Source organism: Mya arenaria, chromosome 6 (assembly GCF_026914265.1).
Source record: "Mya arenaria isolate MELC-2E11 chromosome 6, ASM2691426v1".
Lineage (NCBI taxonomy): Eukaryota > Metazoa > Mollusca > Bivalvia > Myida > Myidae > Mya > Mya arenaria.
Window position 1 is genome coordinate 914,582 of NC_069127.1, and position 27,876 is coordinate 942,457.

A 27,876-nucleotide genomic window follows, 5' to 3' on the forward strand; every position below is an offset into this window, starting at 1 on the left:
AACGTTTAGTGGAAAAAGCACTCCTGGCCACTTGTACATGTACACCATTCTATATTGCCTCTGTTGCAGCAGTATGTATTTAGTATCAAGGTGCCTCTATCATAAATATAAATTTAAACGGAAGATTTGGGTTTTTTAAAAAGTGGACCTTTTTGAAACCGGCTGTTTTGGTATTGATCCGTTCTTATGTTGGGTATTTCTGACCCGGGTTCTCCACATATCACCTTTCTCTTACATGTTGCTTGTTGCTTGTAAATTAAATGATATTCTGGTTGCATACAGGTCTCCATATTTAAATCCTTTCAACTTGTCAACCTGATTATTATGGATCTGGTAACGCAATCACAATGGCCCAGAAGGTTATGTCAAACGGGCAACTATTTACACAATAATTTGCATACAATGAATCATAAACAATGGCAGAGTGACAGTGGCAAAGTATATTTTCTAATCAAAGCCCAAGAAGGAAGTCACTGTTTTTATTGTCTTCCCGACAACACCGTCCGTCGGCTCGTCGTCGGGGGACCAACTGGAGCAGTCGTCCGGCGGGTTGATGTCATAGTAGAGGTGACAGTACCGCCGGCTGTTCGTTGCAGAGCAGCACTGCCGAAAACCGGTCTCCAAAACATCGTTTAGTGTTTTGTTCTGGTACTCGGCCCCTATACCGCCTGGATATTTGGAAGCGAGCGCACCAAACCTGGAAAACCAATGTTTACATGCATACATACGCGCATGTTACTTAAAGCAACATATAACTCATCAAATATGAAAATATGAGATGATCAAATGTTATTTAGATTTCCAAGATGTTTACCTGTAGCAGCACCGTTGCCTGATCTCATATGGATTGAAGAACCACGACTCGTAGCAGTTGGTATACTGGTCAATGTTTGGGTGTATGGAGTTGTTCTGTTTGAACGTGTAGTCCTGGATTGAAATAGATGTCAATGTAGCAGTCGTGCTTCATTAATCAGTCTCAGAAAGCTTGCAATTTTCTCAACGATTTTTTTCATAGTGGCAATCTAGAAGATGTATGTATATGTATATTACATATATACGAACTAAGAAGAAAACAAAAAGGTAAACGAAATAAAATATGCCAGTGGCGTAGCTACATATAGGCCTTATATGCCGGGGCCTACAACTTTTTTTTTTTAAAATGACAAAATTTAAATAACCCAAAGATGCAATAAAAACTAAAAGCTGCTCAAACACTTTGAAGAACACAAAAGTTTGTTTTATTTTAAGTAAAGGTTGGTGTTTATTAAATTACGTACAGAGTGTATTGCTTGATTTTATTGGAATCATTGCAAATATAATTAAGTGTGTGTAAAGCACATATAAAAGTCCCCAAACTCACATAGAACCATCGGGGCTACAAGTTTTTTTAGGCCTAGATACGCCCCTGAATGCCCCTTTGATTAACACTAACACACAAAACAAAGTAAGATTCCGGAGAGCCCAACCTCTTTCATGTCTTGCTCATAGCAGGGACAGGGGTAGGCGTTGACCTGCTGTTCCCGCGTCCAATTCCGGAGCGCCTCGTTTTCGTGAAACTTTCGGCATCTCACTTCATCCCACATATTCTGAGTAATTTTGGTTACGTTGTGGACCCACTGGCCCGTCAGATTACCTGAAAGGAAACGCAATCAGGCTAAATGTACAGGAAAAAACGGGGCGTGTCGCTTAACTACATAACCCTGAAATCTCAAACGGAGTAAATGTACAGGACCCCCGGGTCGGATCGCTTAACAACATTGCACTGAAAACGCAAATGGAAGATGGAACATGGAAGCGATATACCTGCTTAACTACATTACATGTACTTTGAAAATGCAAGCATATTAAGCAAACAAGAAAACATGATGTACCTAGTCGCTTTTCTACATACCGGGTTAACAGACAAAAAACCTGTGTTCGGTTAGTTGACCTTCATTAATCCACAACGCAAGAAAAGTGAATACTGGAGCACTTTGCTACAGTATAAACCTTACAAATGCACACACATGCACGTGTAAACACGCACCGGGCTGCTCATACTACAATACTTGAACAAAGGGCAAGCAAATTTGACAACACACAGGCTTGATATACATTAAAACTGCGATCGAATGAGCAGGCAATCGTTCGAGAACTGTCGATTGGTAAAGGTCGAGGCTTCGTCCCGATTATTATTCATTCTATTTGAATGCTATATCGAATTGCTTTACTATATTACCTGAAAAACGCAAGACATTGGACGCATGAGATGACAGATGCCGGGTCACTTTACTTGAAAAACCAAACAAAGTTAATACACATGTAGACACAATTATCACGAGTCTCAGATTACCTGATAAAACGAAAGCAACTTAAAAACACAAGCGACATATGCCCCGTCGCTTTACTACATTATTCGAACGACGCAAGCAAATTAAATACATTGGTGACACGGGCCCCATCACTTTACTACAGTCCCCGAAAAACGCCAGCAAATTAAATTGACTGGTGAAAGGTGCCCGGTCGCCTAACTTCAGTACCTGAAAAACGAAAGCAAATTAAATACGATGCTGACAGATGCTCTGCTGCTTAACTACATAATTCGAAAAACGCAAGCAAATTAATAACTCTGGTGACAGGTGTCTCCATCGCTTATCTACATTACCCGAAAAACGTATGCAAATTAATTACTCTTGAGAAAAATGCTCCGCCGCTTAACTACATTACCTGAAAAACACAAGCAAAATAAATACTGAAATGACATGCGGCTCCGCCGCTTAAGGTGGAACGCGACTATGATTTTTTTTTCGAGTTACTGTCTGAAAATTGGTATACGAATAGAAGAGCATATGCCCAGTTTGGGACTGTTTTTACTTTTCGCAAAAACGAAGTCGGTGAGGTATCCTTTTTTTTGATATCAGGCGATTTGTAATAAAACATTGAATACATATATTTAAAAAAATCAAAAATTAAACGAGCAGTTTTTTCAAGAATTAAAGAAAGGCGCACTTTTTTCAGCAAAACACGTCGCCGTTTTTTCCCGCGAAAAATGACGTTTAAGACGAATTTTAAGTAAATAACGTAAAACAATAGAAAGAAAAATATATGAGCGTGAACGTTTTTACAAGACGCACTTGAGGTTTAAATTTCTTAACGGTAAACGAAGAATTGGTGAAACTATCGGTTATTGTAGCTGGAACGCAAAAATATGAGAGACGTCTCAAAATTGACGTCAGTGGTATATTTTGAGGAGTCATAGTTTCAAAACCGTTCCGAATATTGAAAAAGTAAAAACAGTCCCTAATTGGGCATATGCTCTTCTATTCGTATACCAATTTTCAGACAGTAATTCGAAAAAAAATTCATAGTCGCGTTCCACCTTAATTTCATTACCCGAAAACGCATGCAAACTAATACTTCTGGTGACAGGTGCTCCGTCGCTTAACTACATTACCCCATAAAGCAAACGAATGAAATACTCTGGTGACAGGTGGGCCGTGGCTTTATTATATATAGTCCAGCAGCCAAATGGCTGTTTTTGGCTGAACCTTGCATCGGAGTATCTAGAAAATGTTTTTAGCTTTTTAAGTAGTTTAGACCTCCTAGTTATGAAATCCGTTTGATGGCCTTGCGCCTTCATTGGGTAAATCGAGATATTCAGAATTTTACCAAAATCAACAATTGACTTTTGCTTTCGTGTCCATGATTTGATTCTAATGCAAATCAAATACTCTTGTGGTTTCTGAATATAAAACAATAAATTTTAAAATACTCAACCCCATATTTAGGCCACCATGGCACCAATATGCCCGCCACACCAATATGCCCGCCACAACAAAACAATACTGTCTAATTCGTTATATTTTGTTGCAAATATTCATCATTTTGGATTGTTTTAATATTTACAAAACATAATTATGTGCAATATCTATTGCAAATTATAATATATAGTCACATATTTACCAAGATGGTTTTCCAAAACGGCCGCCATAACAATCTTGATGGCCATCCGAATACATCAATTTAATAAATTTTGTACACACCTGTATAAAAAGGCATTTTTTAAGACAAATTTAGATAATAATTACTTGACGCATTATTTCATATATTACATATATAACAAATTCAGCAATAACAGGACCAATATGGCGTCCAATATGGCCACGGAAATATTGTAAAATGATAAAAAATAATAAGTTTTATTTGCTTTTGTTTACAGTTTCTTTCAAGAGGGAAAGCCGTTTATTAAAGTTCTTTGCTTTACAATGATTACTTATATAATTTGCTGATTTAAACAATATATCATGTAGACTTTAAGGCTAAATTTATGTCACCCAATTTCTTTTAACTCTGCTTAATCAAGTTCGTCTACAGGGCCTGTCAATGAAGACATATGTTGATTAGGCATTTGAATATCTTTGTGGGTTGATGTTAGAGAATCCTTCTACTGTGTTGACTACAATTGAACTCTTTAAAAAGTATAAGGCTGAAGGAGGTGTTATACTGCCCCAAAGACATATTATAGCTTTGTTGATTGAACGATTTGATGACGATCTGCTAGTTTTAATAGCCCCTGGTTTTGCATGTATAGTCGTATTTAAAGGAAGCACCCCGGCATTGTTGAAAGTTGTCAACGACAACGATTAATCAGATATAGATCTGATAGATAGCAATTAAAAGAAGTAAAACATCGCGCAAGCAAAGATATCGAGTACGACTGACAAATGTATAACATACGTTTGCAAAAACAAACAATTGAAAATCAGTTGAGTCCAACGGTAATGAAACTTTTATCCCAAGTGTCTACGAAACTCTATGACGCTCTGGCAGCATATCTGATTGGAAGCATCGTGACAGTAATTTTCCAACTCCACTTCAGATTGGAGTGTTATGGTGTTATAATGCGAAATCCAAAGGCACTAGTAAACCAAATGAACAGCTTTGGGGTTACCTTTGCCTATGACGAGGTATTGCGATTCAATCAGCAGCAGTGGCAGCTACTATAACCATACTCTTCAGGGAATATCAGATTGCTCAGAAGAATGAGTTTAGATGGTTGTGGATAATTTTGATGCGGGAATATCTGAACAAAATGGGAAAATTTCAACAACTATCTCTTGCATTGCTTGTGACACAAACTATTTCCGAAGAAAATAATGGAAACGATGGCAACGTGATACGACGTGTTGACAAGAGTAAAATGACAAACACAATTGATTATGAATCAACGAACATTATAACTTACCAAAGAAGGCTGACGTGCCAGTTGAAGCATCATTAAAGAAAGAAATGCCCTTGAAGGTAGTAGAAGAAATAGCAAAGTAAACAAGACGAGCAAAGCATACAAGAAGACAACAACAAAGCAGTATATACTTGTCACTTATTGAAAATCTCCATCTGATCCAGGTACAATAAAAGCAGCTTTAAAACAACCCTAGCTTATTGCCACCAGGTGCGGTCAAGAGTACACAGTATGTACGGGAGATTTACAACTGTACAGAGTAACACATGGTCAAAGCCAGATCCGTACACCGATGTTTTTCTACGTTTGGGTGTGTGTGTGTGTGGGGGGGGGGGTGGAGTGCATACGCTTATGAGTTGTGTAGGAAGCGTGGGAACTCAAATGGAAGGGAGAGCGGTTTTGTAGAAATTTTGGAATCTACATTCGGTTGGGTTTTAAAGATGTTATCGGGAAAAAAGTTTCCATAAAATATACGAGCCATACGTATAATATCAGAAGAACTTCTAGGTGGAACATTCTCAAGTAGAAATATAGACAACACAAGTGACCTTAATGAGATTATTGCAGTGATGTCGTCCGAAATTAAAACATGCAAATTATGGATAAACTGTGTTACGGTGCTAATCATGATGCTTTACATATAAGAGACAATGACTGGGGTCTGCATTTAGTAGCCATGTCCATGATTCCATATTTCTTTGCGTGCTTAACGCTTGATATTGCCTCTTCTATTTACGAAATATGGAGTTGATGCCTGATTAATGTAGGGAAAAGTAGCCCCTGATAATGTTCTTAAAATGATAAAGTGTTCTTGTGAGTCACAGTCCATGCAACACTCTTCGATGTCGTTACAACCATGCGCTGATGTCTTGTACAATGTTTTGCAACTGTCAAATAAAACTGTTGAAAAACAATAATCTCTAACTACGCTTAAACAGTTGGGCTATGTGACAAATATATCAATTCATACCATATTAAATACTGTTAATTTAAATGAAGAAAAATGCCATAGATTTTTTATACATACGTTAACAGTTGTGAACGTTTTATTTACTCTGTGTTCATTTAAGATTGTTATGGCGGCCATTTTGGACGCCATCTTAGTAAATATGTGACTAAATAATAATATTTAAGGTAGCTATTGCACACACGTATTGTTAATATTAAAACAATACAAGATACTAGTATTTGCAACAAAATATGACATAAGACAGATTTGTTTTGTTTTGGCGGCCATTTTGGACGCCATAGTGGCCTTAATATGGTGTGAAATATCTTAGAATTCATCGTTTTATATTCAGGAACCATAACACAAGAATCAAAGCATTGATACAAAAGTAATTCATTTGTTGATTTTGGTAAAACCTTTTGGCCATCTTGAATATCTCGATTTCCCCAAGGGTGAGATAAATGCTCCGTCTCTAAACTACATTACCTGAAAAATGCAAGTAAATAAAGGACTCTGGTTACAGATGCTCCGTCGCTTAACTACATGACCCGAAAAAGGCAAGCGTATTAAAAACTCTGGTGTCAGATGCTCCGTCACTTAACTACATCACCCGAAAAACGCAAGCAAATTATATACTCTGGTGACAGATGTTCCGTCGCTTAACTACATTAATCGAAAAACGCAAGTAAATAAATGATTCTGGTGACAGGTGCTCCGCCACTTTATTACATCATATGAACAACACAAGCAAAGTAAACGCACTACCGTTGCCTAATCGCGTTACAACGATGGCAATGATTTACACACAAAAAAGGCAGACGATATGTCACTTTATAATATCACTTGGATAAAGAAAGCCAGTGAATGTATGGTAAATCAGTGCCTGACCAAAGTAACTAGTGTTTTGTTAATAATGTCCTCATTCTAACTATCCCACTGTGCAATTCACAGTGTGTGTATACCACGCGATAAATTTATGCTACGTCGGAAGGCAACATTTTGCATAAAATCAAGTCTTAAGTCAAAGATAATGTTTCTTTTACAATACCATTTTAAATGAAACAAAGGGCAGTCTATGCCGTTTAAAGAGCCCCGCATTTGTTTTATTTCCGAAATTTGATAATGTCATTTGTTTCATCAAACACTTCGACAAACCTGTTTCCAAAATAATGTTTTGACAGTGCTCCGTATGATGGCCGTATGCGAAAAGGTTTGTCGAAGTGTTTAAAGAAACTAAACTCTTAATCAAAATCTGGTAAAATATCTAAGGCAGGGCTCCGTAAGCTGCGTAGACTGTGTTTTGTTTCAGGTAAAGAAATAGTGAAGATATCTTTGTTTAAAGTCTTTTTTCAAATCAAAATATTGCCTTCCGACGTAGCATTTATGACGCAATTTATCACGTGGTTTACACATACTGGTTCACTGTTTTGACAAAATTGATGAGCAGAAAATAGGAAAGAAAATGCTTAAGCTAACATAATTATTAAGTTCAAAATGTTTCTGACCTAAGTTTGAACCTGTCTTAAGGTCGTTGAAATTGGATCTGTTAGCGAGAATCTTTCCGGTAAAGTCTCCAGGGAAAGTGTATCCGGCGGCTACTGGCGTGTATCTGTCGGGTTTGATGCTGAACTCCTCCTGATCGTAGTTGAATAGAAGGTATGTGTACAGGCCGTCAGTAACCACAATCGCCTGCATGGACAGGTTCTGAAAACACCGACATTAAAAGAGTAGATATGTGTACAGTCCGTCCGTTAACACAATCGCCTGCATCGACAGGTTCTGAAAACACCGACATTAAAAGAGTAGGTATGTGTACAGCCTGTCCGTTATTACAATCGCCTGCATCGACAGGTTCTGAAAACACCGACATTAAAAGAGTAGGTATGTGTACAGCCTGTCCGTTACCACAATCGCCTGCATCGACAGGTTCTGAAAACACCGATATTAAAAGAGTAGGTATGTGTACAGTCCGTCCGTTACCACAATCGTCTGCATCGAACCTAATTGTTTGATTGTCCTTAACAACTGTGTGAACTGTGAATTGAATTGGATTAACAGCATTGGAGTTTTAAGTGAAAATGCCAACTTGACCTAAAACTTTCCAAACATAAGCGTGTAAATGACGTGTATTGAGTTTTATCATTGTACATTATCAGTGAACTGTTGGATTTGGTTCGATAGGTGAATACATGCATATCCATACACACGCCTGTTATATGAAGCACTTATGATTATCTTAGCTCCCGGCTTAATGGTATTGGACACAGCGATATTTTAAGACTTGCTTTCTCATTGCCATGGTACCCAGGTTACTGCATGGAATTCAAATATATAATCTGTAGCAAAACACTAACGCACGATGTATGTATATGCATGCAATTATACTTGCTTTTGAACTGAAGATAAAATAGATTAAATGGCGGCAACAATTTCCGAACTTGTCCCGAAAGTGACCGAGCATGTCCTTATCGTTCATGGAAACTGATGTCCCCGCCGTAATCGCCCTATAATGTATTTGTGAATCAATATCAGGATCTGGATTATAAATGTCGGGAAAATACAAACCTGGTGCTCGTAGAGTCTGTATCCGGGCATGAATGGTGAATGTATGGTGACATGTTTCCAAGTCACGGCAAATGCGACGCTCGCATTGAACTCGCTGTTGTTTGGATATTTCCGAACATGCTCTTGTATTTTGAGGATGTCACTCCTATTTCCAGTGCTGTTGGAAAACATATGGACCCATACACCTGCGCCGGTAATATTCCTTGAGTCGAGGTTTGTCCAGAGAGGGGCAATTACCACATGATTATCGACATATCGGGCCCACAGTGTAGAATTCTCCGCGCCGTAGGCTTCATATAGCGGTGGATAGTTAAGTGCTAGAAATCCGTTTAAACTTGGCTGGAAAAACAACATCACATTCATATAAATTTTGTATCTTAAATGAGTTAAAAAAAGACAGCTAAGCATTTGTGTTGTCGGGTAAAAGAGCAAAATGACTACCCTTGCTTGATTCTCAGAATTAAAAATAAATAAAATTGTGATTTCGAAAGCCAAACGTTTAAGCACAACAGAACAATTACTGAAGGGCGGACATTAACCGTGTTTAAGAGACTTGTGTGCAATTGAAACGTAATGCTAAGAGTTATACTATAACTGAATAAATTGAGATAAAGGTCTGGATTGGCGAGAAGGATACCCTGAAAAGATCAAAGTATTGTCCGAGGTAGGGGAACCTGCCACCGGGGATGTTTACAGGAGGGAGTATCTCGTTGTCTCCGCGTACACCATCTATCTCGGCCTTTGAGTTAAATGTGAGCAGTACAGGACCTTAACGATAGAAAAAACAAACGGGCAGTAAATGATAAAAACATGTTGTATAATAATGGTTTTCATGAAGTCTGGATTGTCCATGGGGTTGGCAATACAAACACATGTATCAGCGTCGAGTTAAGGATATCTTTACCAAAAAATGTTACAACAGATAAGAGCACTCATCCAGAGCGTCTTTTTATGTGATTGCACATTTTGAGTTACAGGCATATTTGAAGAATGTTAACATTAATAAATATAAAAAAGCATTAACTAAATTACGACTATCATCACACCGGCTCTCAGTTAAGACCGGAAGCTGGACAAACATTTCTAGAGATGATCGCTTATGTACAGCATGCAATTAGTTAGAAGATGAGTACCACCTAGTGTTATTTGGATGTCTTTTGTACAAAACATACGATGTAAATACATTAAGAAATATTATAGGAAGAGACCAAGCATGTTTAAGACAGTTTTTATGTCTGAAAATGCATCACATATTAGTTTAGCTGTATATATTTAATGCATTTGAAATAAGGAAATATATGTTCAAGTACAGATATCTTGTAAGAAGAAAATATGCGTGCTTTCATCTTTTTGAAATGTTGCTAAAATACAGTCATGCATTAAATTTGATACCCAAAACAATACTAATATCGACAAAGCTTTACCCTATAAACCCTGCTAATTTTTCGTTTTCGCCTTTTCGTGGGGTGAGAATGGCACAAAGACATTAAGGTTAGTCATGTATGTAATTCCAGAAAGATGGTGCATTCGCAGTATTTAGCATGGTTATGTTATTGCATTATGTTGACAGAATAGTTAAGGCAAAATATTTCAAAATCATCACGGAATTATGCATTATGTAAGTTATATTGCAAGAAGTTTATAACATTATTAAACATTTAACATTAAATTCGTTTAGTTATTCAGAGCATGGATATCATATATAAGACAAAGTGCATAAGTCATGTGTCATTTATAATATGTTTATCAAATTCTATAGATACTGTTGTTTTTTATGATACAAATATACTAGTTTATAGTTTAATTCATTTATTATATATAATGTGTATCAATATATATTATTTATATATACAGTTGCTATTTTGATACAAATATTCTTGTTTAAAGACAATTTTTTTATTTGTATACGTAAGCTATTTAATTCTATGAATTTGACACGTGTCATGTTGGCCTATTTCAAATGAATGTATATACATTGAGTTATGTTTCCTTGAATTAACTGTCTTCTTCTCTTGTAAATGTAAGTCCGATTAACCCAGGGGACATTGACATTTAGCAGTCAATAAAACAGAGACTGCAATTTTCATACATGTATTTTGTGCTTCGAAACAACCGTCTTTTTCGGATCCAATATATCTTTAATACTAACAATATGACTCAGGTGAACGCTGTCGAAGGATATATTGAACTTTTCTCGTAATACCCCAGCCATGTAAATTATTATACAACATTTAAACCCCTCATTATTGTACAAAACCGTAAACTTTTGTAGTGAACTATACAGAAAGGATTAAGTCTTTAATTTAATTTTATTTAAATGACATTTACTGTATTTGTATCACAAATAACACTCACTATAACATCCATGGAAAGGGTTTCCTTGCGGATATCCTGGTCGACAGCTGCAGTTATAAGACCCGACTGTGTTGGTGCAATCCGCATTCTGACCACATGGATTTCCACCGTCGCATTCATAAACATCTGTGTTTTTAAAATAAAATTTACGTTAGAATTAACATATCTATCTCAAAATCTTACAAAGCTTAAATATGATATACTTTTTATCCTAGTACATTGATAACTATTATACATAATATGCTTAATCATGTTTCGAAACCAATGCAGAACTGTGTCTCCGTGGTACATGTTAACCTTTAACAATACTCTTTTGCAGTTGAAAGAGTAAAGCCGAAGAAATGGGACCCGTTAAAACACAACGTACTAGCTCACGTTCACCTTTCTCATTTTAGAACATATGAAGACGATAGGCCATGAGCAGAAAGCATTGGCAGAAACAACAGAACATGATTCGTCCGATTTCAACTGACCATTCTCGCATTTTCTGCCCGTCCATCCCCGGTTACAGCTACAGTAGTAGCTGCCATCTGTGTTAGTACACCAGCGAGTCTGGTTCCAGTTACTCTTACAGAAGAAATCCCCGACAAAAGCACACTCGTCAATATCTGCAGAAATAATGAACATATTTATTTGATATACAATTACGACCATACTAGTAAATCAACTAGGCTAGTATTTATATTGATCTGAACATGACCTAAGCACGATCCAGTGAAAGAAAAAAGTTATATTTCCCCTTATTCCACTGTAATTATCACTTGAATGTCATCCTTGTTCCACACTAATGGTCATTTGAGTGTCTCCCTTGTTCCACTCTTATGGCCACTTGAGTGTCTCCCTTTGATTCTAGTGATCACTTGAATGTCTCCCCTTGTTCCACTATAGTGATAACTTGAGTGTATTTCCTCCTTTTCCACTCTTATTATTCCTTGAAAGTCATCCTGTTCTACTCTAATGATCATTTGAGTGTCTCCCTGGTTCAACTCTAGTGATCACTTGAGTGTCTCACCTTATTTAACTCTAATGATTACTTGAGTGTCTCCCTTGTTCAAAAAATAATCACTTGAATGTCATCCTTGTTCCACTCTAATGATATCTTGAGTCTCTCCCCTTGTTCCACTATAGTGATCATTTAAATGCCTCCCCTAATTCCACTATAGTGATCACTTAAACGTCTACCCTTGTTTCACTATAGTGATCACTTGAGTGTCTCTCTTGTTTCACTAAAGTGTCCACTTAAATGTCTCCCCTAATTCCACTTTAGTGATCACTTGAGTGTCTCTCTTGTTCAACTCTACTGATTACTCGAGATTCTCCCCTTGTTTCACTCTTATGATCACTTGAATATCATCCTTGTTTCCCTTATGTGATTAGTTGAGTCTCTCCCCTTTTTCCACTATAGTGATCACTTGAGTGTCTCCCTTGTTCAACTCTAGTGATTACTTGAGATTCTCCCCTTGTTCCACTATAGTGATTACTCAAGTGTATTTCCCCTTGTTTCACTCTTATTATCCCTTGAATGTCATCCTTGTTTCACTCTTGTGATCACTTGAGTGTCTCCCTTGTTTTACCACGTGAGTGAGAGTGGCTGTTCTGAATTCTGCCCACAGGATTAACTCATTGGATGTGATTGAGAGTGGCTGTTCTGAATTCTGCCCACAGGATTATCTCATTGGATGTGAGTGAGAGTGGCTGTTCTGAATTCTGCCCACAGGATTAACTCATTGGATGTGATTGAGAGTGGCTGTTCCGAATTTTGCCAACAGGATCGTGAGTGCGAGTGGCTGTTCTGAATTCTGCCCAAGTGATTCAGATATTGAACAGGCACATACTAACTCACAGGTACATGACATTGTTCTAGCAGAGCTAATTGCATTCATTAAATAATCTCGTAGCTGATATCCATTTTGGAAACTGTCTGATTTTGCTTAGCTATGTGTGGACATTCGTAAGTACTTTAGTAGATTTCGTCATTAAGAAAACGTATAAAGGTAGTGTTTTGCTATTTATGTGTCTTTTCAAGCTATTATGTTATCATGACTGTTATCGCCGATGACTTATTTGTTAACACATGAAAACGATAAAATGATTTACACGAGTGTTTCGCTGGAAGCGGTCGATGCTCCCAAAGCAGCTATTTGTACGAATAATTACGAAAAGAGAAAAGTTGTTATTCAATGTGCTGGTAGAAGGTGAACAGTTGTAATAGCATTATTATACGCAAGATGATATTTTAACAAAACATGCAAAAGTAAGCGCAGTGTTGAAATTAAACTTTTATTGCGACCTACCTTTATTTTAAATTTCATTTCAATCCATAAAGAACTTTTCAAAACACGGACCGGACAAGTACCTATTTAAAAACAACAACAAACAACCAATGGACTTAACAGTATTAAAACAAAAACATATTTAACATTCACTAACTATTTTTCAAACAAATCGGGTTTTATAATGTAAATTTATTGAATTATAATGCTCTTTTTGGTAAAAATGTAGGTACGCAGAAAAACTATAAACTAAATAAATACCTTTTTAGAGACATACTGGCATTCTATGTTAGATACTTTTTATGATATAAAAGCCCATTTCTATGTCGTTAGGAAAGTTTTCTGAAAGCGTATCCTAAAAATTAGTTCTAATATCAGGCGAAAAATTGCATGGAAATAGCACATGTTATACGGCATTATTTATAATAACGCCACACGCGTGACATAACATAATGACTTATTTTCAATTATGCTAGGTTCAATCAAAAGTTTGCTAACTTCTAAAGCACGCCGTCTTGATTAGAAATCGTTTGCGAAGGTCTATATTATGGCAGCTTCGAATTTTGTATGTAGGAGCATAAAGAGATCAAATGATGCATCACTTTGAACTCCTAATTTTCAATCGTCTTTTTCAATCGAAAACGAAGTTTACACGAGCGGCTATGGTATGTGCTTTTTCTCCCACCTCAGTTAAACAAAATTAAGTAAAAATGTATTTTTTTGCTTGAAATATTTTGTGCGCAGTGAAAATAAATGCGTATGGATATCTGATAATTCCAGGTTGTCATGGATATGCGCGCAGTGATTAAGATTATGTAAATAGTCAAATCGGTCTTTAAATGGTTCCAATGAGAGTGAAGCATTATTTCTTTAAAGGTGCGTGAAAACATTTTAATGGTAACATTTGAAACGAGAAATATTTAATTAGCAGTCTAAAAATTACCACAAGGCAAGGTTTCTCTGATGCTACAGACGACAGTCTTCAACAAGGGAGGTAATTAAAATGTGATGACCATTCAAACGAAAGGAGTTCCATACGGGTACTTGTTTTATCTTTGCCCGTAGGCAAAATAAGAATTTCTGACATGGTTTAGTTTTTGGATCTATTTATCTGAGGTGGGAGAAAACTGTATTTATATGCAGGATAGGCTTATGGTTATTCAGTACTGCACTTCCTCTTATTGCCATATATGTACATTTGAGGTATGATCTTTTTATCGAAAAATATGAGGCAAAGGAAAGAGAAGAGGAGACAACCTAAACAATATACATGACATAACTATTTTTCTGTATAGTGCACTTCCTCTCATTACTCATCTATAACTTAAGCTTCATATCATTTCATTTACTTAAAAGTATATGGCCAAATAAAGTTTTGGGGTATTACACTTTCTTCTAGTGCCATCTATGTAAATGTCAAGTTTCATTTTAATCCCTGTAGTATTTTGTATGATATGGCCCGGGCAAAAACATTTTAGAAATATTAGTAAGGGGAAGATCACTAAAACATTTTTCAGGGCAGGTTTCGGTACTTTTGCACTGCACTTTATTTCATTGCCATATATCTATATTTCAGGTATCATTTTAATGCCTATACTATTTTTCAAGATATGACCCGAGCAAAAACATATTTCCGAAAAATATCAGGTTAAGGGGAGTTAACTAAACAGTTTTGTAAATCATGATAATAGTTCTTGTGCAACGTACTTCCTAGTATTGATTTTTCTTTATTAAAATATTAATTTAAACCCCTTTATCGTTTTTAGACATTTATAACCGTTTCTCGGAAATCGCATCGGCAGATGCATTTTGTTGGTATGCATTTGCTTTCGCTGGCATACCCTTGTAGTAAATTAAATATGCTTAAGTCAAAGTTGAACTGTAGAGTAGATCTTACTAAAGAAATCCTAAATGCTTTATCCGTGGCAGTGCATTGTTTATGAATCGAAAGCTTCATATAAGGTTTTGTATAATATTGTGAATTACTCCATACCTTATAAGTAGCTATTTGGCGTATTCGACTTTTCAAGTGACTTATACTTCATGATCTCAATGAGCATCGACATTAAACTCGAAAGGTTTTCGCGAAGGAAATTAGGAACGAGCATATACTATCATCATATGTTTATGTTAATAATGATGCTTTACAATTGCTGGACTATACCCAATAAGCGTTGCCGGCCGAAAGTCATTCAACACTTTAAGCGCTTTGATTTAAGATATTGTCCTGACAAGCACCGACTTCCAAACGGTAAGGTAAAGGGGAGATAAATTAAAAAAATAACTAATCATGCATGAGAAGATAATGGTTCTTGTGCAGTCAACTTCCACTTATTGCAATCCATATGTATAAGTTTTTGTTCAATATAATCTGTAGCTTTAACGTATTTTCTGTACAAGGGTGTGTAGGAGGGACGGACAAAGCGGCGACTGTGTGCTCCACAGTAATATGTTTTTTAAAAACGGGTTTCGCGAAAGTGTTCGAATTCAACGATATAATAGGTGTGTGCTTATTAATTTTGTTGTATTACTTGAAATGTTCAAGTTTATTGTCATAGGGTTGTTACGGTCTCGGAAACATCCTTATTATGTTTATAATTATAAACAAGAAATGGTTCCACAATCTCTTACTGATATAACTGTACCTATATTTGAGAAAGAGTCGGTTTTGATAGAGGAGTGATAAAAGTTTTAATGTTTATTATAATATAAAGAGCAATGTGACTCTCCATGTCAAACTGATACTTCCAGCTTTTGATTTAAACATTTCATTTCATACATGTTTTAAATAATTAAATCCACACCATAACGAAATTTCGACAAGATACCACGAAATGATATCAAGACAAAAAGCTCTGTAAACAAGACGTCTAACAGACTCAGCATGTCAACATATTAATTGGGGATTATAACATGCCACTTTTACAAGTTTACATATCAATTACACAAAACGCTATTTTGGCATGATAACTGATCGATTACTATAGTTAACGAATAGAAATGCTTCTTGATTTTTGTATCGAAACATTTACCTGCTTTGATCAGTAAAGCCAAAAACTTGACTGAATTTACCTTTACAACGCCGTCCTCTGTTTCCGTCCGGGTCTGTATAACCTTCTGCACAAGTGCACTCGTAGGTACCAATCAGGTTGGTGCATTTGGCGCCGTAGTGACACTCGTTACTTCCCGAACATTCGTCCACATCTTTGCCGAAAGTACAAAAAAAAAGATGTTAATACACCTTTTAAAGGTCGAAACCATCTCCAAAGACCTGTTATAGACCAAGTTAGAGCTTCAAGCATTTTAAGATTATACGGATTGAAACGACCTCAAAAACGTTATTAATGCATAACACGTTCTCTTCAAAGCCACTACTGATACAACGTGTTAATTCGTGTGATGTACAGAAGGTATGGATTGAGTTGGGATATACTTTACACATGTTATTTGTTTTGTTCGTACAAAAACCCGTTCACAGACGTCGCACGTGAGGTGTAAAGCAGATATTTTACAAAAATGCTGGACAGTCGAAGGACACTCGTCTGTCAACGCACGAAATTCAGAGTCCGTACAGACTAACGTCTTGATTCTGAGTTTCACACCCAGGCCCAGACAACTGGATTCTTAAATGTTTCAAAATATCTACTATATAAATTACTTTGGCGTTTGCCTGATGGTATAACAGATTATTTGTAACACATACATCATTTTTACCATCTTTGCTCCTATAATAACATTTTTACAACAAAACTAAAATTAAGGTTTTCTAAGTCTCAAATCAGGATTCAGGACATTAGTGAATACGTGCCAAGGTGTTTCGCGACCGAAAATGTTGTCTATAATCGAAGAGTCCTACGATTGTCATATACCAATAGATCAACCATATTCTATCTGTACGATATTAAGTCGACAGCCTTGAACTACTCCCAACGCCAGTCAAATGAGTTCAACATAATTAATAAATATGCATTCAAACTAAAACAAATATCAATAAAAAAATCTGCAACAACCTTTACTGCGCGCCTTTAACTGATCACATCACTTCTGCAGAATGTGAAAAGCGTTACTTTTCAGATTATTATCGAAACCCCGAATTTACTACCTGTGCACGTCGGTTGACTCTTATCCCAGACTCCCTCCGATGTACAGCTGATCCTTGTAGCGTTCTCTGTTGTATAGCCAGGGTGGCACAAGTAAATGACGCTGTGGTTAAAAGTTGTAGACGTGACATTTACACTGCCGTTCTCCAGGGCAGGGGGTTGACCGCAATCTGTTTTTACACGGTAGCGATTTTTGTATAGAAATGATAAAATTAAACAAATGTTGCAGAGATATTTGTAATTCATACTTCGAAACAATGCTATTGTTACAATGAGTGCAATAAATCGAACAGTATCCGGTAAATATCCGGTAAATATATCATATTACTACAACATTGGTCTACGAATACTTTTAACATTATCCACAAACATATATTCCGACTAAGGATTGACGTTTCGTTCGGATAAGCCTTTTCTGAAATCATGCGTTACAAACTTAAGCAAAGAAAAACAACATCTGGACCCTTTTTTCAGGCAGTTTGGGAATATGAATTTTTACCTTACTATTAGACCTTGCCATTATGACATTGTTGTATGACTTGGCAATATATATCGTTATACAAATGTCCGCGGATTTATTTGTTAAAACTGAACTACTTTATTTACCCAGTGAAATCTTCAATTAATTTAAACTGACCGCGCCAAGTCGATTACCAGATACATATGGTGATTTTTTTATGTTTGTTAAAGGCGATTGTCTTTAGCGTTTAGTATTTGGTTTGATGATTACTATTCCCTGATCCAGGTGTATTCAAAAATAAATTATAAGCTACCAGACTTATTCTTTTTGTTTCTATTTTTTATTAGTAGTCGGTGTGTATTTCACATTAATTAAGGGGCGTTTGTAGTTTCTAACACTTTCAAAACACTCGTATTTCACTGTAACATTCACTTACCTTTAATTTTACAAATGGGCAAGGGTGGTTGCCAAGTTTTGTCAGCTGTACACACCGATGTGTCGTTTCCGATCAAGTCATAACCTGTATCACACTGGAACGAAATTTCTGACAAAAACGTTGAACCATTTGAAAAGTTGGTTTGACCGTTACTTATATGTACAGTTGATCCACAATCTGTAAAGAAGGAACGGGTGGTTAGACGTACGCACAGCCAGTACATTGTTAATCTCACCGTCATAGGGATGGTTGAGGATTGGAATATTTTAAGCTGGCATGCTTTGCTAACGATATGAAACTAGTATTAGTATATTAATGCGATCGACAAAGACCACATAAGCCTTAACATCAGGTTACTTTTGCAGGCAGTATTCTTTATTATTTCTATTTCAAATATTAGAAACCCCTTTAATAGTCAACTAAGTTACCAGCTTTATTTCCCTCAAATCGACACATAATACTTGTTAATACCACATTCGAACCCTTTAGGCATAATATCATTTATTACATCCATGACAGGTTTCTTAAAGCTTATATAACACCAAACACATATAACACAACTTTACCATTTATTATACAGCTAAAGTTGAATCTTTTCCACTGGCCACTTTCCAAACACTGAGAACTGTTATCTCCATGGAGGGTATATCCTCTAACACAGCTAAACTGAACAAAAGACTGATATATCGTTCCGTTGTGGTTTGCCGGGGCCGCATAGTCTGGCAATTTTGGAGAGCCACAATCTATAAGAAGTGTTTAAGTACCCCTGAACTGGTGATGAATTATGAGTTAGGGAAATATGTTGAAGAAATAAAAATAACGCATCAAAAAGTCATATGAAGTACACATACTCTTTATTGAACAAGTAAAGTTGAACCCCTCCCATTGACTACTTTCCAAACAACGAGAAGTATTGTCGCCATGAAGGGTGTATCCTGCATCACAGCTAAACATAGCAATGGACTGATATACTGTCTCATTGGAAGTGTCTACTCTTGCATGCTCTGGTAGCGTTGGATGACCACAGTCTATGAAACATATGAACTTCTCAATTGTTATGTATAAATTGCATTTTAAAGACACTATATTAACATAGTATAAATCAGAATAAAAGTAGTAATGCTTTGTATAAAGTAAATTTACCATTGATTGAACAATAAAGTTTAAACTCTCCCCATTCGCCATTTGCCAAACACAGAGAATTATATATAATTTAAGGTAGCATTACCATTTTTCGAACAGTTAAAGTTGAATGGCTCCCACTGGCCATCCTCCAAACACTGAGAATGATTATCTCCATAAAGTTTGTATCCTGTGTCACAGCTAAACGACGCAAATGACTGAAACACTGTTCCATTGGTTGTAAGTTTAAGGGCATGGTCGGGTATCTTTGGTTGACCGCAGTCTATAAAAGAAATGTTAAAATACATGCTTTATTTTGTTATACAATACGGACATCAAAACCTAAATAATAGAAATATGGGTTATATGAAGTCACGTACGATGCTTAGTGTGGCTGGTTAATGAAAAAATCTTTACACGAACTAATTGTAAAAGCACAATCTCCACATTTACTAAAGAAAATGTATTTTAAAATAATGATATTGTTGTATTTTTTTGCCAAAAAAACGTTTTCCAAGCGATGCCATTTCTCTTGGTATCTACGGCTATCTCTGTACTATGCAATAATAATTTCAATAAAAAGAATCCGCATATGTTACATCATTGTTGATACTATATTTGCATTATATATTATATTAAACACCCATAGCTAAAAATAAAACTTGTTAAAAAGTAAATTTAATTAAGAATGTCATTCGTATCATTTTGCACTTACTGTTTTCGAAGAGTAAAATAATCAAACATACCATTTATTGAACAACTAAGGTTGACTACGTCCCACTGACCACTTGACAAACACTTGGAACTGTTGTCGCCACGAAGGGTATATCCTCTATCACAGCTAAACTCAGCAATGGACTGATATACGCTTCCGTTGGTTGTAGATACATGCGTGTGTTCAGGCAACAGTGGTTGGCCGCAGTCTATGAAACAAATCCGAAAGTACACCTTTCATAGAAAGAATGGACTGTGTGACAAACACTATTAATATGCTTCGTGCATCTGGTTAGGATCGATTTCAAGACCACGCGCTCTTCAAGCAAAACAGTATAAGTGCCTCTATGAATCAAATACCAGGTTACACACACCTCCTCCAAGTTTGAAATTCTTTGTCGAACTTAAGAGTTAATGTCAATTTTCTTGACCTTGTGGCTTATTGTACATAGTTTGTTATTTAAGTTGGGCGCCAGATGTGACAAACTACAGGAATACGCCTCGTGTATCTGGTAGGGATAAATCCCACGACTCCTCACTCTGCCGGCGGAGACTCGACCGGGGTTCTTTGCATGCTAGCTATATAGCGAGACAGTATTAGTGCCGCTATATATCCAAAACACGTACATAAATGTATTGCATTATAAACCTAAAGACCACGATATATTTATAGTTTCATCATTCTTATATTAACAAACTAACATTTCCGGTATCTTATACAATAATACAAATCATACAACCCATATTATACATCAGACAAAGCAATTATTTGAAAATGTTTATATTTAAATTCGAGAAGATGCAATGTATTAGAGAATAACATTATTAAAGTAATAATGTTCCTATGTAAATTAAATGTTTTTTCGTTCGAATAAATAGGATCTGTGTATTAATTAACCAGGTATAATTGGTTTAAGTAACGGATACCGGCCCACTACCCGAACTATTGAGATTATAAGTTTCATAACGAGGGTTGTGATTGAGACGGTATTGTTTTGTTCCATGTGTTTCATGATAACGGTCAGTGCAAAAAACATCAATTTGGATGTGACTACTCACATGTGTTTTTATATTTTATTTTCCACACATGACAGTGAAGGTCAGACTAATGGCTTCTTTCCATCTTTATTCCCATTTATGATGTAAATGTAGGTAGTCGTGAAGTACTAAACATATATGTTATCTTGCGTACAAATTTAATTGCCAGGTCATTTATTTAGTTGTAGCTAATCTTTCAATATGTGTCGTGTGGTGTGGGTAAAAACGGTCGTAAGATATCACGGTATTTAGAGAACGGCCGTCCTTACATGTTACCGTTCCTATATGGAAATTATGTGCAGAAGGAAATAAAGCAACACACTCAAACATGGTACAATATCATAAATATGGTTAATTGTTGTATGTTACATCTGAATGAAAGTGTCTTATTGCATGAAAGCTTGTGTAAAAAAATAATCTCATTAATTAAAAAAACAACAGCAAGAAATTCCGTGATATCAGACATGCGCAAAACAAACGAACATCCTCTTAAATACGCTTTTCGATGCACATTCCAAAGGGAATTGAAGTTCATCTTAAGCAGTGTAACAGACTTGACATGTCCTTCTTTTGTTGGCATTGCTAGCTGTGTATGCCATCGTCCCAGTTCTTATGTATCTTCTAAAACTTAATCTGACTGTAGTTTCCGTTTGCGATGTCTTCCTTTTTTACAGCGTGATCATATACACTTTGATTTTAATTTTTTAAGGTGTGAGGGTGGATACTTATGAACAAGATTAAACCTGTTTGGCTGACCGTTAAATGAGGTGATCGCAACAAAGATTGATGAATATAATTCGATTTGGTCTGTTCGTGTTGTTTGTACATTCCGTTCAGTGTATGATAGGTGCTCTTAAACACGTATTCGTAAATGTGTTAGCTATCAGGGCTGCTCCTGTCGTTTCACATGTATTGTTGATAATGCGTTTATGTAACGCAATATAATTGAAAATTCAATGTATCAATAAATACATGAAGATGATCAAGGCGAGCCTCTCTTCACATGGCATATATAAAAACATGGCCATTAGTTTAAAAAACGTATTCCACACAAAAATAAAAAAATAAAACATTATTAATATGATTTCCAATTTAGATTACCATTAATTGAACAATTAATAATGAATCTCTCCCACTGTCCACTTTCCAAACACCGAGTGTTGTTGTCACCATGTAGGGTGTATCCTGTAGAACAGTTAAACTCAGCAATGGACTGATATACTGTCCCGTTGGTTGTCACTACCCCCACTTGGTCTGGCACATTTGGATCACCGCAGTCTATGAAAAAGAATTGAAAGGGCTTTTTAATTGGTATTGCCATATTGGTCGTTTTAGAAACAATACGACCGCGAGAACTAAAATTAAGTAAAGTTGTTACCATTTATTGTACAAGTAAAGTTAATTGCCTCCCACTCTCCATTCTCCAAACACTGCGAACTGTTTTCACCAGTAAGGGTGTATCCGGTATTGCAGCTAAACTCAGCAAAAGACTTATATTCGGTCCCATTGGTTTTATTTACGATCGCATTGTCTGGCAACTTGGGAAAGCTGCAATCTATGAAGGCAATGTAGAATTACATAATTCATACAAGTCATGAAATATAGACAGTTCTAGGGATGATAATATTTCATCCGTTATCCGAAATAAAAAAGTAGTATGTATACTATTTATTAAACAACTAAAATTAAACCGCTCCCACTCGCCACTTGCTAAACATTGAGATGCATTGTCTCCGTAAATGGTATATCCAGGATCACAACTAAACTCAGCAACTGACTGGAATACAGTCCCATTGGTTTGTGGTTCAGCTGCATGCTCTGGCAGTGTTGGAAGTCCGCACTCTTTAAAGCAAATGTGGAAGAACAAGCTTTATACTGTTTATGAACTATTGGAAATTCTAGACATGACAGTTACTTTATAACTTTACTAAGAAAGGGAGGAATATGAAGCAAACGTACCATTTATTGAACAACTAAGATTGAACGCTTTCCACTTTCCACTTTCCAAACACTTTGATATATTATCTCCTTGTAGAGTGTATCCTTCCTCACAGGTAAACTCCACAAAGGACTGGTACACGGTCCCATTGATTGTTGACGCGATCGCATGGTCTGGCATCATTGGAGGGCCGCAGTCTTATTAATTAATAGGAAAGTACTAATTTCATATTGATTATATTATACGGATATCTGAACTTGTTAAGTTAAAATATCTGGGTCATGCAAGAAGAAACGTATTGTGTGTTCTTATGAGTATCTTAACAGGGGAACTGTTAATGGCCATACATTTCAAAAAGGAAATTCGACGGCTTGGTATTAAATCCAATCCACGGAAGTTACAAACAACACAAAGACGAAATACAACCTGGCGAAATAACACATCTGAGCTTACTTTTCTTATGTGTCTGTGCCCGTCGTCTTGGAATGAATTATTGAACATGTCTGCTGATGGATATATTTTGTCATTTTTACTGACTGTATAACGACGATACCATGCTACGTGAGCGAAATCTATTGGAGACACGGATCAATCGTCACAGAACATTTTGTGACTGAACTCCCAAATGACCAAATCATACAAAATACATATTAACATTTATTCAAAGAATTTACTTAAGGGAGTACTAAAACATAAGTACATTTTCATAAGTATGTATTTTATACAATTGGTATATTTTTGTGTCTTCTCGTATGCAAAATGTTTTACCTGCACACAATAACAGTCAAACGGAGTATTATCGATGGAAGAGTCAGTTACAAACCCATCCGTTTATTGTGAAATGGGAATAGTTAGATAAGAAACACATATAATATAGAATATGTCGGGGATTTTGTTTTACCCAAAGACAACATACCAAGAGCATTTAAAACTAATGGTCAGTTCATAGCTAAGTCATAACAATAAATTCAATATAAAATTGATGGACGAACTCAATATCCTCAACACTATTTCGAGCTCAGCAATTATGCAAACAAATTTATACCTGCTCTCAAAATGATAGGTTGCAAATTCTTAATTATAAGACGTCAAGTTCCAAGATCACTTTAAAGCAGATATAGAGCACAGCTATTGCTGCATACAGTTTTATAATCGGACGTTAAGGAGTTCTGCATGTACACTGGCGGAAATAACTTTATAGCTATAACAACTTTTCTCAATTATGCCGCTTCCGTTCCCTATTCGAAAAAGGAAAGTTGTGGAGACAAAATTGAGAGGAAATTTAATTAATTAACCTTTTAAAAAGTGTTACGCTACCTTTATAATGATGTGATGCATTTTAATAATATTTCTATCCAAAAATGAACAACTTCTTGTATTGCCTTCAAAGTACATAACATGCTATGCCGGGTGCCCTGTTTAAAATAACCATCACGTAATTTTCTGTATTACACATGAGCGAATTAGCAATATCACTTCGCATGTTTCTTAACAAACTAATTGGAAACAACAAGACTTAGTGCTTTATTGATAATATTACAGCTAGCCACAAACAAGCTCAGTCATTAACTTCTCACAATGGATTTCTGGGGTTCCACCAAAATACATAAATATAAGATTGCGAAAAGCCCTAAAAATTTGGAAACTTGAACGGAATTCACTTAACTGGCAGTCAGATTCTAGGTAAATGTCGACTGCAGCTAAACAGCAACATAAGGACAAGAACATGGTCCCTATTGAAATTGTCATTATCTGGACAATAGCCAATCATTTACAAAACCTTCCAGCTCGAGTGCAGCAACTCTATTATCTCAGGGGAATGTTCATGGCAAAACCGAGGGTAACAGTATTTTCCCGAATGTTGACAATATGTACTGTCACACTGGAAGCCATGCAATATTAATTTTATTATACCGAACAGTTACATTTATATACACATATAAGATTTTTACCATTACACAACTTTCAAATTTAATCAATTTATTCTGTAATCATTGTTTGTTTACATTACCAGGTATTAGCTGTCATTTTGTTGCAAATGTCGTTTAGAAATAATGCAAACACCAGTTGTAACTAGATTAACAACACATTTAAATAAGCGCTTACCACCTCAGCCTGTGGAAACCAAAAAATGCCTATTTTTAGACCTTTTTGTACTTTTGGAATCTTTATACACTCAACTAATGTATTTCCATCGGCCTCCGTATGAGAGGCAAAATGTTAAGAATTCAGTTTCCACTGCCTCTGATGTCCGGACAAAAATACTATTTTTTTTTTTCAAATCATAGTCGATAACTTTAACGGTTTTGTTATGCAATTTTATTTATTGTGCGGGCATCAGCTCTTATTATTAATGCGGCCATTAAAAATTCTAAAACGCACGCGCATCTTTTCTGCGCATGTGATATTACTTTGCCAGTCAACATTACCGGGCAATATTATAAAAATATTGACCGCTCGGATAAAGGGAATTTAACTAGAGAATAAGTGAGGTATAATAATTAATAAGTGAGGTATAATAATAAAAAAATATTGACCGCTCGGGTATAGGGAATTTAACATAGAGAATAAGTGAGGTATAATAATAAATAAGTGAGGTATAATAATAGCGAATTGTCCTTATACGAGTAGGAACTTCAATATATGTTTTGATGATTTTACTGCCTTTTCGATGCATGAATATTCATTCGGACTCCGGGATCATTTTTGACGGGACGTCATATTTGATAATGCGTAGCTATGGATGGATTTCTTTTATCTGTCGTTCTATGATTTTACATTTAAAATATAAAGCATTTCATGCAACATTAAGGATTTAACTCTTGTGAAAAGGAACAGCTGATATTTTAAATGTCATTTTAAATGACATCGAGCTTGGCCAATTCGAGTTCAAAAAATGAACTTAAGTATAAAATGATGTTCTGTTTCAAGCTGTTTTAATTTACCAACTTCGCAATGTCCAGTCCAGTTCCAGTATGAGGGACTGTCCAACAGTTACTCTCCATAGTTGCACATACTAAAACATTGTGTAAAGTTGTTAATGAAATGTTTTGGTTGGGATGCACCTTTGTTAATCCAATCATCTTCATTTTCATTTATCGTTGTAGTTCAGTGGCCCAATTTACCGGTTACTGATAATAAGTGATCAACAGGTAGTTGTAATATTTTTTTCAAGTAGCTTGCGTCTGGAATATTTAAGACTTTCAATCAGCAACGCATTTTACATATGAATCTAATACTAGTAGATAACGCCCACTATCGCCAAATAACAACGCGTTTGGTGAATTTCCATCTGAACGCAAATATATTTCGCATTCATAACTTTGAACACGTTCGATGTTTTTTCTTTTGATTTAAAACCCCAAATTTCACATCATTATTTCAAAATGGGTAACACTTTAAAGAAAAAAAAGACATGAAAAGATGTGTCATTGGTAATTGACCACATTTGTTCATGGAAGCGAAATACTGTTTTATGCCCTATTGCCTTTAACACTGGCATCTTTTGACATGTAGTTCAATTATAGTGAGGAAGAAAATGCTACTCCGACGTATAGAAAGGATGGTCTTATAGATATAAATGCCCTCATATTCGCGTTCTGTGATGGGCGTCCCCCGTTCTTGAAGACTTTAACTTTAAGTTTTGAGTGTCCACAGTTAAAAATGGTCTGAGCATAATTCTTGGAGCAACTGCAACTGTCTTTGATGTCCAGCTATTGTGACCCCCATTAAAGCCACACCATCAGCGAACATTAGGCTAAATATTAAGATAAGTAATTAACTAGTTATTGAACGATAACACGAAGCTTGTGGCGTGAACGTTATAAACCTACCGTGTGGAAAAGTTATATCCTCCTTGTTTATGAAAGTTTGTCATTGACAACATGGTACCAAACAGATACGTCACCAGCGATTCAGTTCAAGATTGCATTCAAATAAGTTTATGGGCTTATTAAATGAACATTCTTTCTTATTTATATTGATTATAAGAAAAAGGTGTTTTATTTGCTCTTCGCTTGCTTCTGGTTTTATGAAAACTGACAAAATGTATTTTTTTCGCACGCTCGCTCCAATTTTTTTCGCAAAAATCTGAGGAACTAAACATTAATTTGGTGTAGCCTTATTCCAAGTTTCAAGTGGTTACTGCAAAATAGTACATAGATAGAGTAGATTCTTGTTGAAATAAAAAAGGTGATCACGCAAACCAAGGAGTGAAAATATCAACTTTAAGAAATAATTTTAGAATTCATTGTAGCTACTCACTTTTGAATCAGAAGAAATTGCCAATTATAGTTTGACAGCTACGTCATCAGCTATAATATTGCGTAAGGGGCGGTCAAACTGGGAGTATTAAGAAAAAAAGTACTAATAAAACTCCAAAAATAAGGATAAAAGAAACGGACATTTGTTGAATTCAGTGAAAGATCGTTATATATTTCACTCCTAAAAATATGTGTTTCTATGGTACTCGTAAAAAATACTATCTGACATTGAAATCAACAAAAATCTTCTATATTTTTCGACTATAATATTATAACTTATACCGGTGTTAAATACTTGTATACAAAAATACCTTTTAGTTGACAAGAGTGATATCTACCTGTGTTAGAAGATGAGTTTGTCGTTGAATGAGTCGGCGCTAAAATGGATGGCGGTGTTGGCGTCATCATCGTTCGTGTAGGTTCTTTGATGGAACCATGGTCT

General features: G+C 35.9%; 1 protein-coding gene across 1 annotated transcript; it reads right to left on the reverse strand.

Moving 5' to 3' along the window:
* Positions 1-330: 330 nt before the first annotated feature.
* Positions 331-27,876, reverse strand: LOC128236747 (sushi, von Willebrand factor type A, EGF and pentraxin domain-containing protein 1-like). The gene is made up of 16 exons (XM_052951838.1): positions 27,773-27,876; positions 23,193-23,369; positions 19,588-19,764; positions 19,211-19,387; positions 18,926-19,102; positions 18,360-18,536; positions 17,466-17,633; positions 16,436-16,567; positions 11,564-11,698; positions 11,091-11,216; positions 9,373-9,503; positions 8,736-9,074; positions 7,676-7,874; positions 1,467-1,633; positions 815-927; positions 331-697 (listed from the first exon to the last, which is right to left on the reverse strand). The coding sequence occupies exons 1-16, from the start codon at positions 27,840-27,842 to the stop codon at positions 448-450; spliced, it is 2,715 nt and encodes a 904-aa protein (XP_052807798.1). The 5' UTR covers positions 27,843-27,876; the 3' UTR covers positions 331-447.

Coding starts and splice junctions, on each gene's coding strand:
- LOC128236747 (XM_052951838.1), bottom strand. CDS start 27,842: ATGATGACGCCAACACCGCCATCCATTTTAGCGCCGACTCATTCAACG. Junction 16,568..17,465: donor GAGTCAACCGACGTGCACAG/GTAGTAAATTCG, acceptor CTTTCGGCAAAG/ATGTGGACGAATGTTCGGGA. Junction 7,875..8,735: donor ACAGACTCTACGAGCACCAG/GTTTGTATTTTC, acceptor CGGTGTTTTCAG/AACCTGTCCATGCAGGCGAT.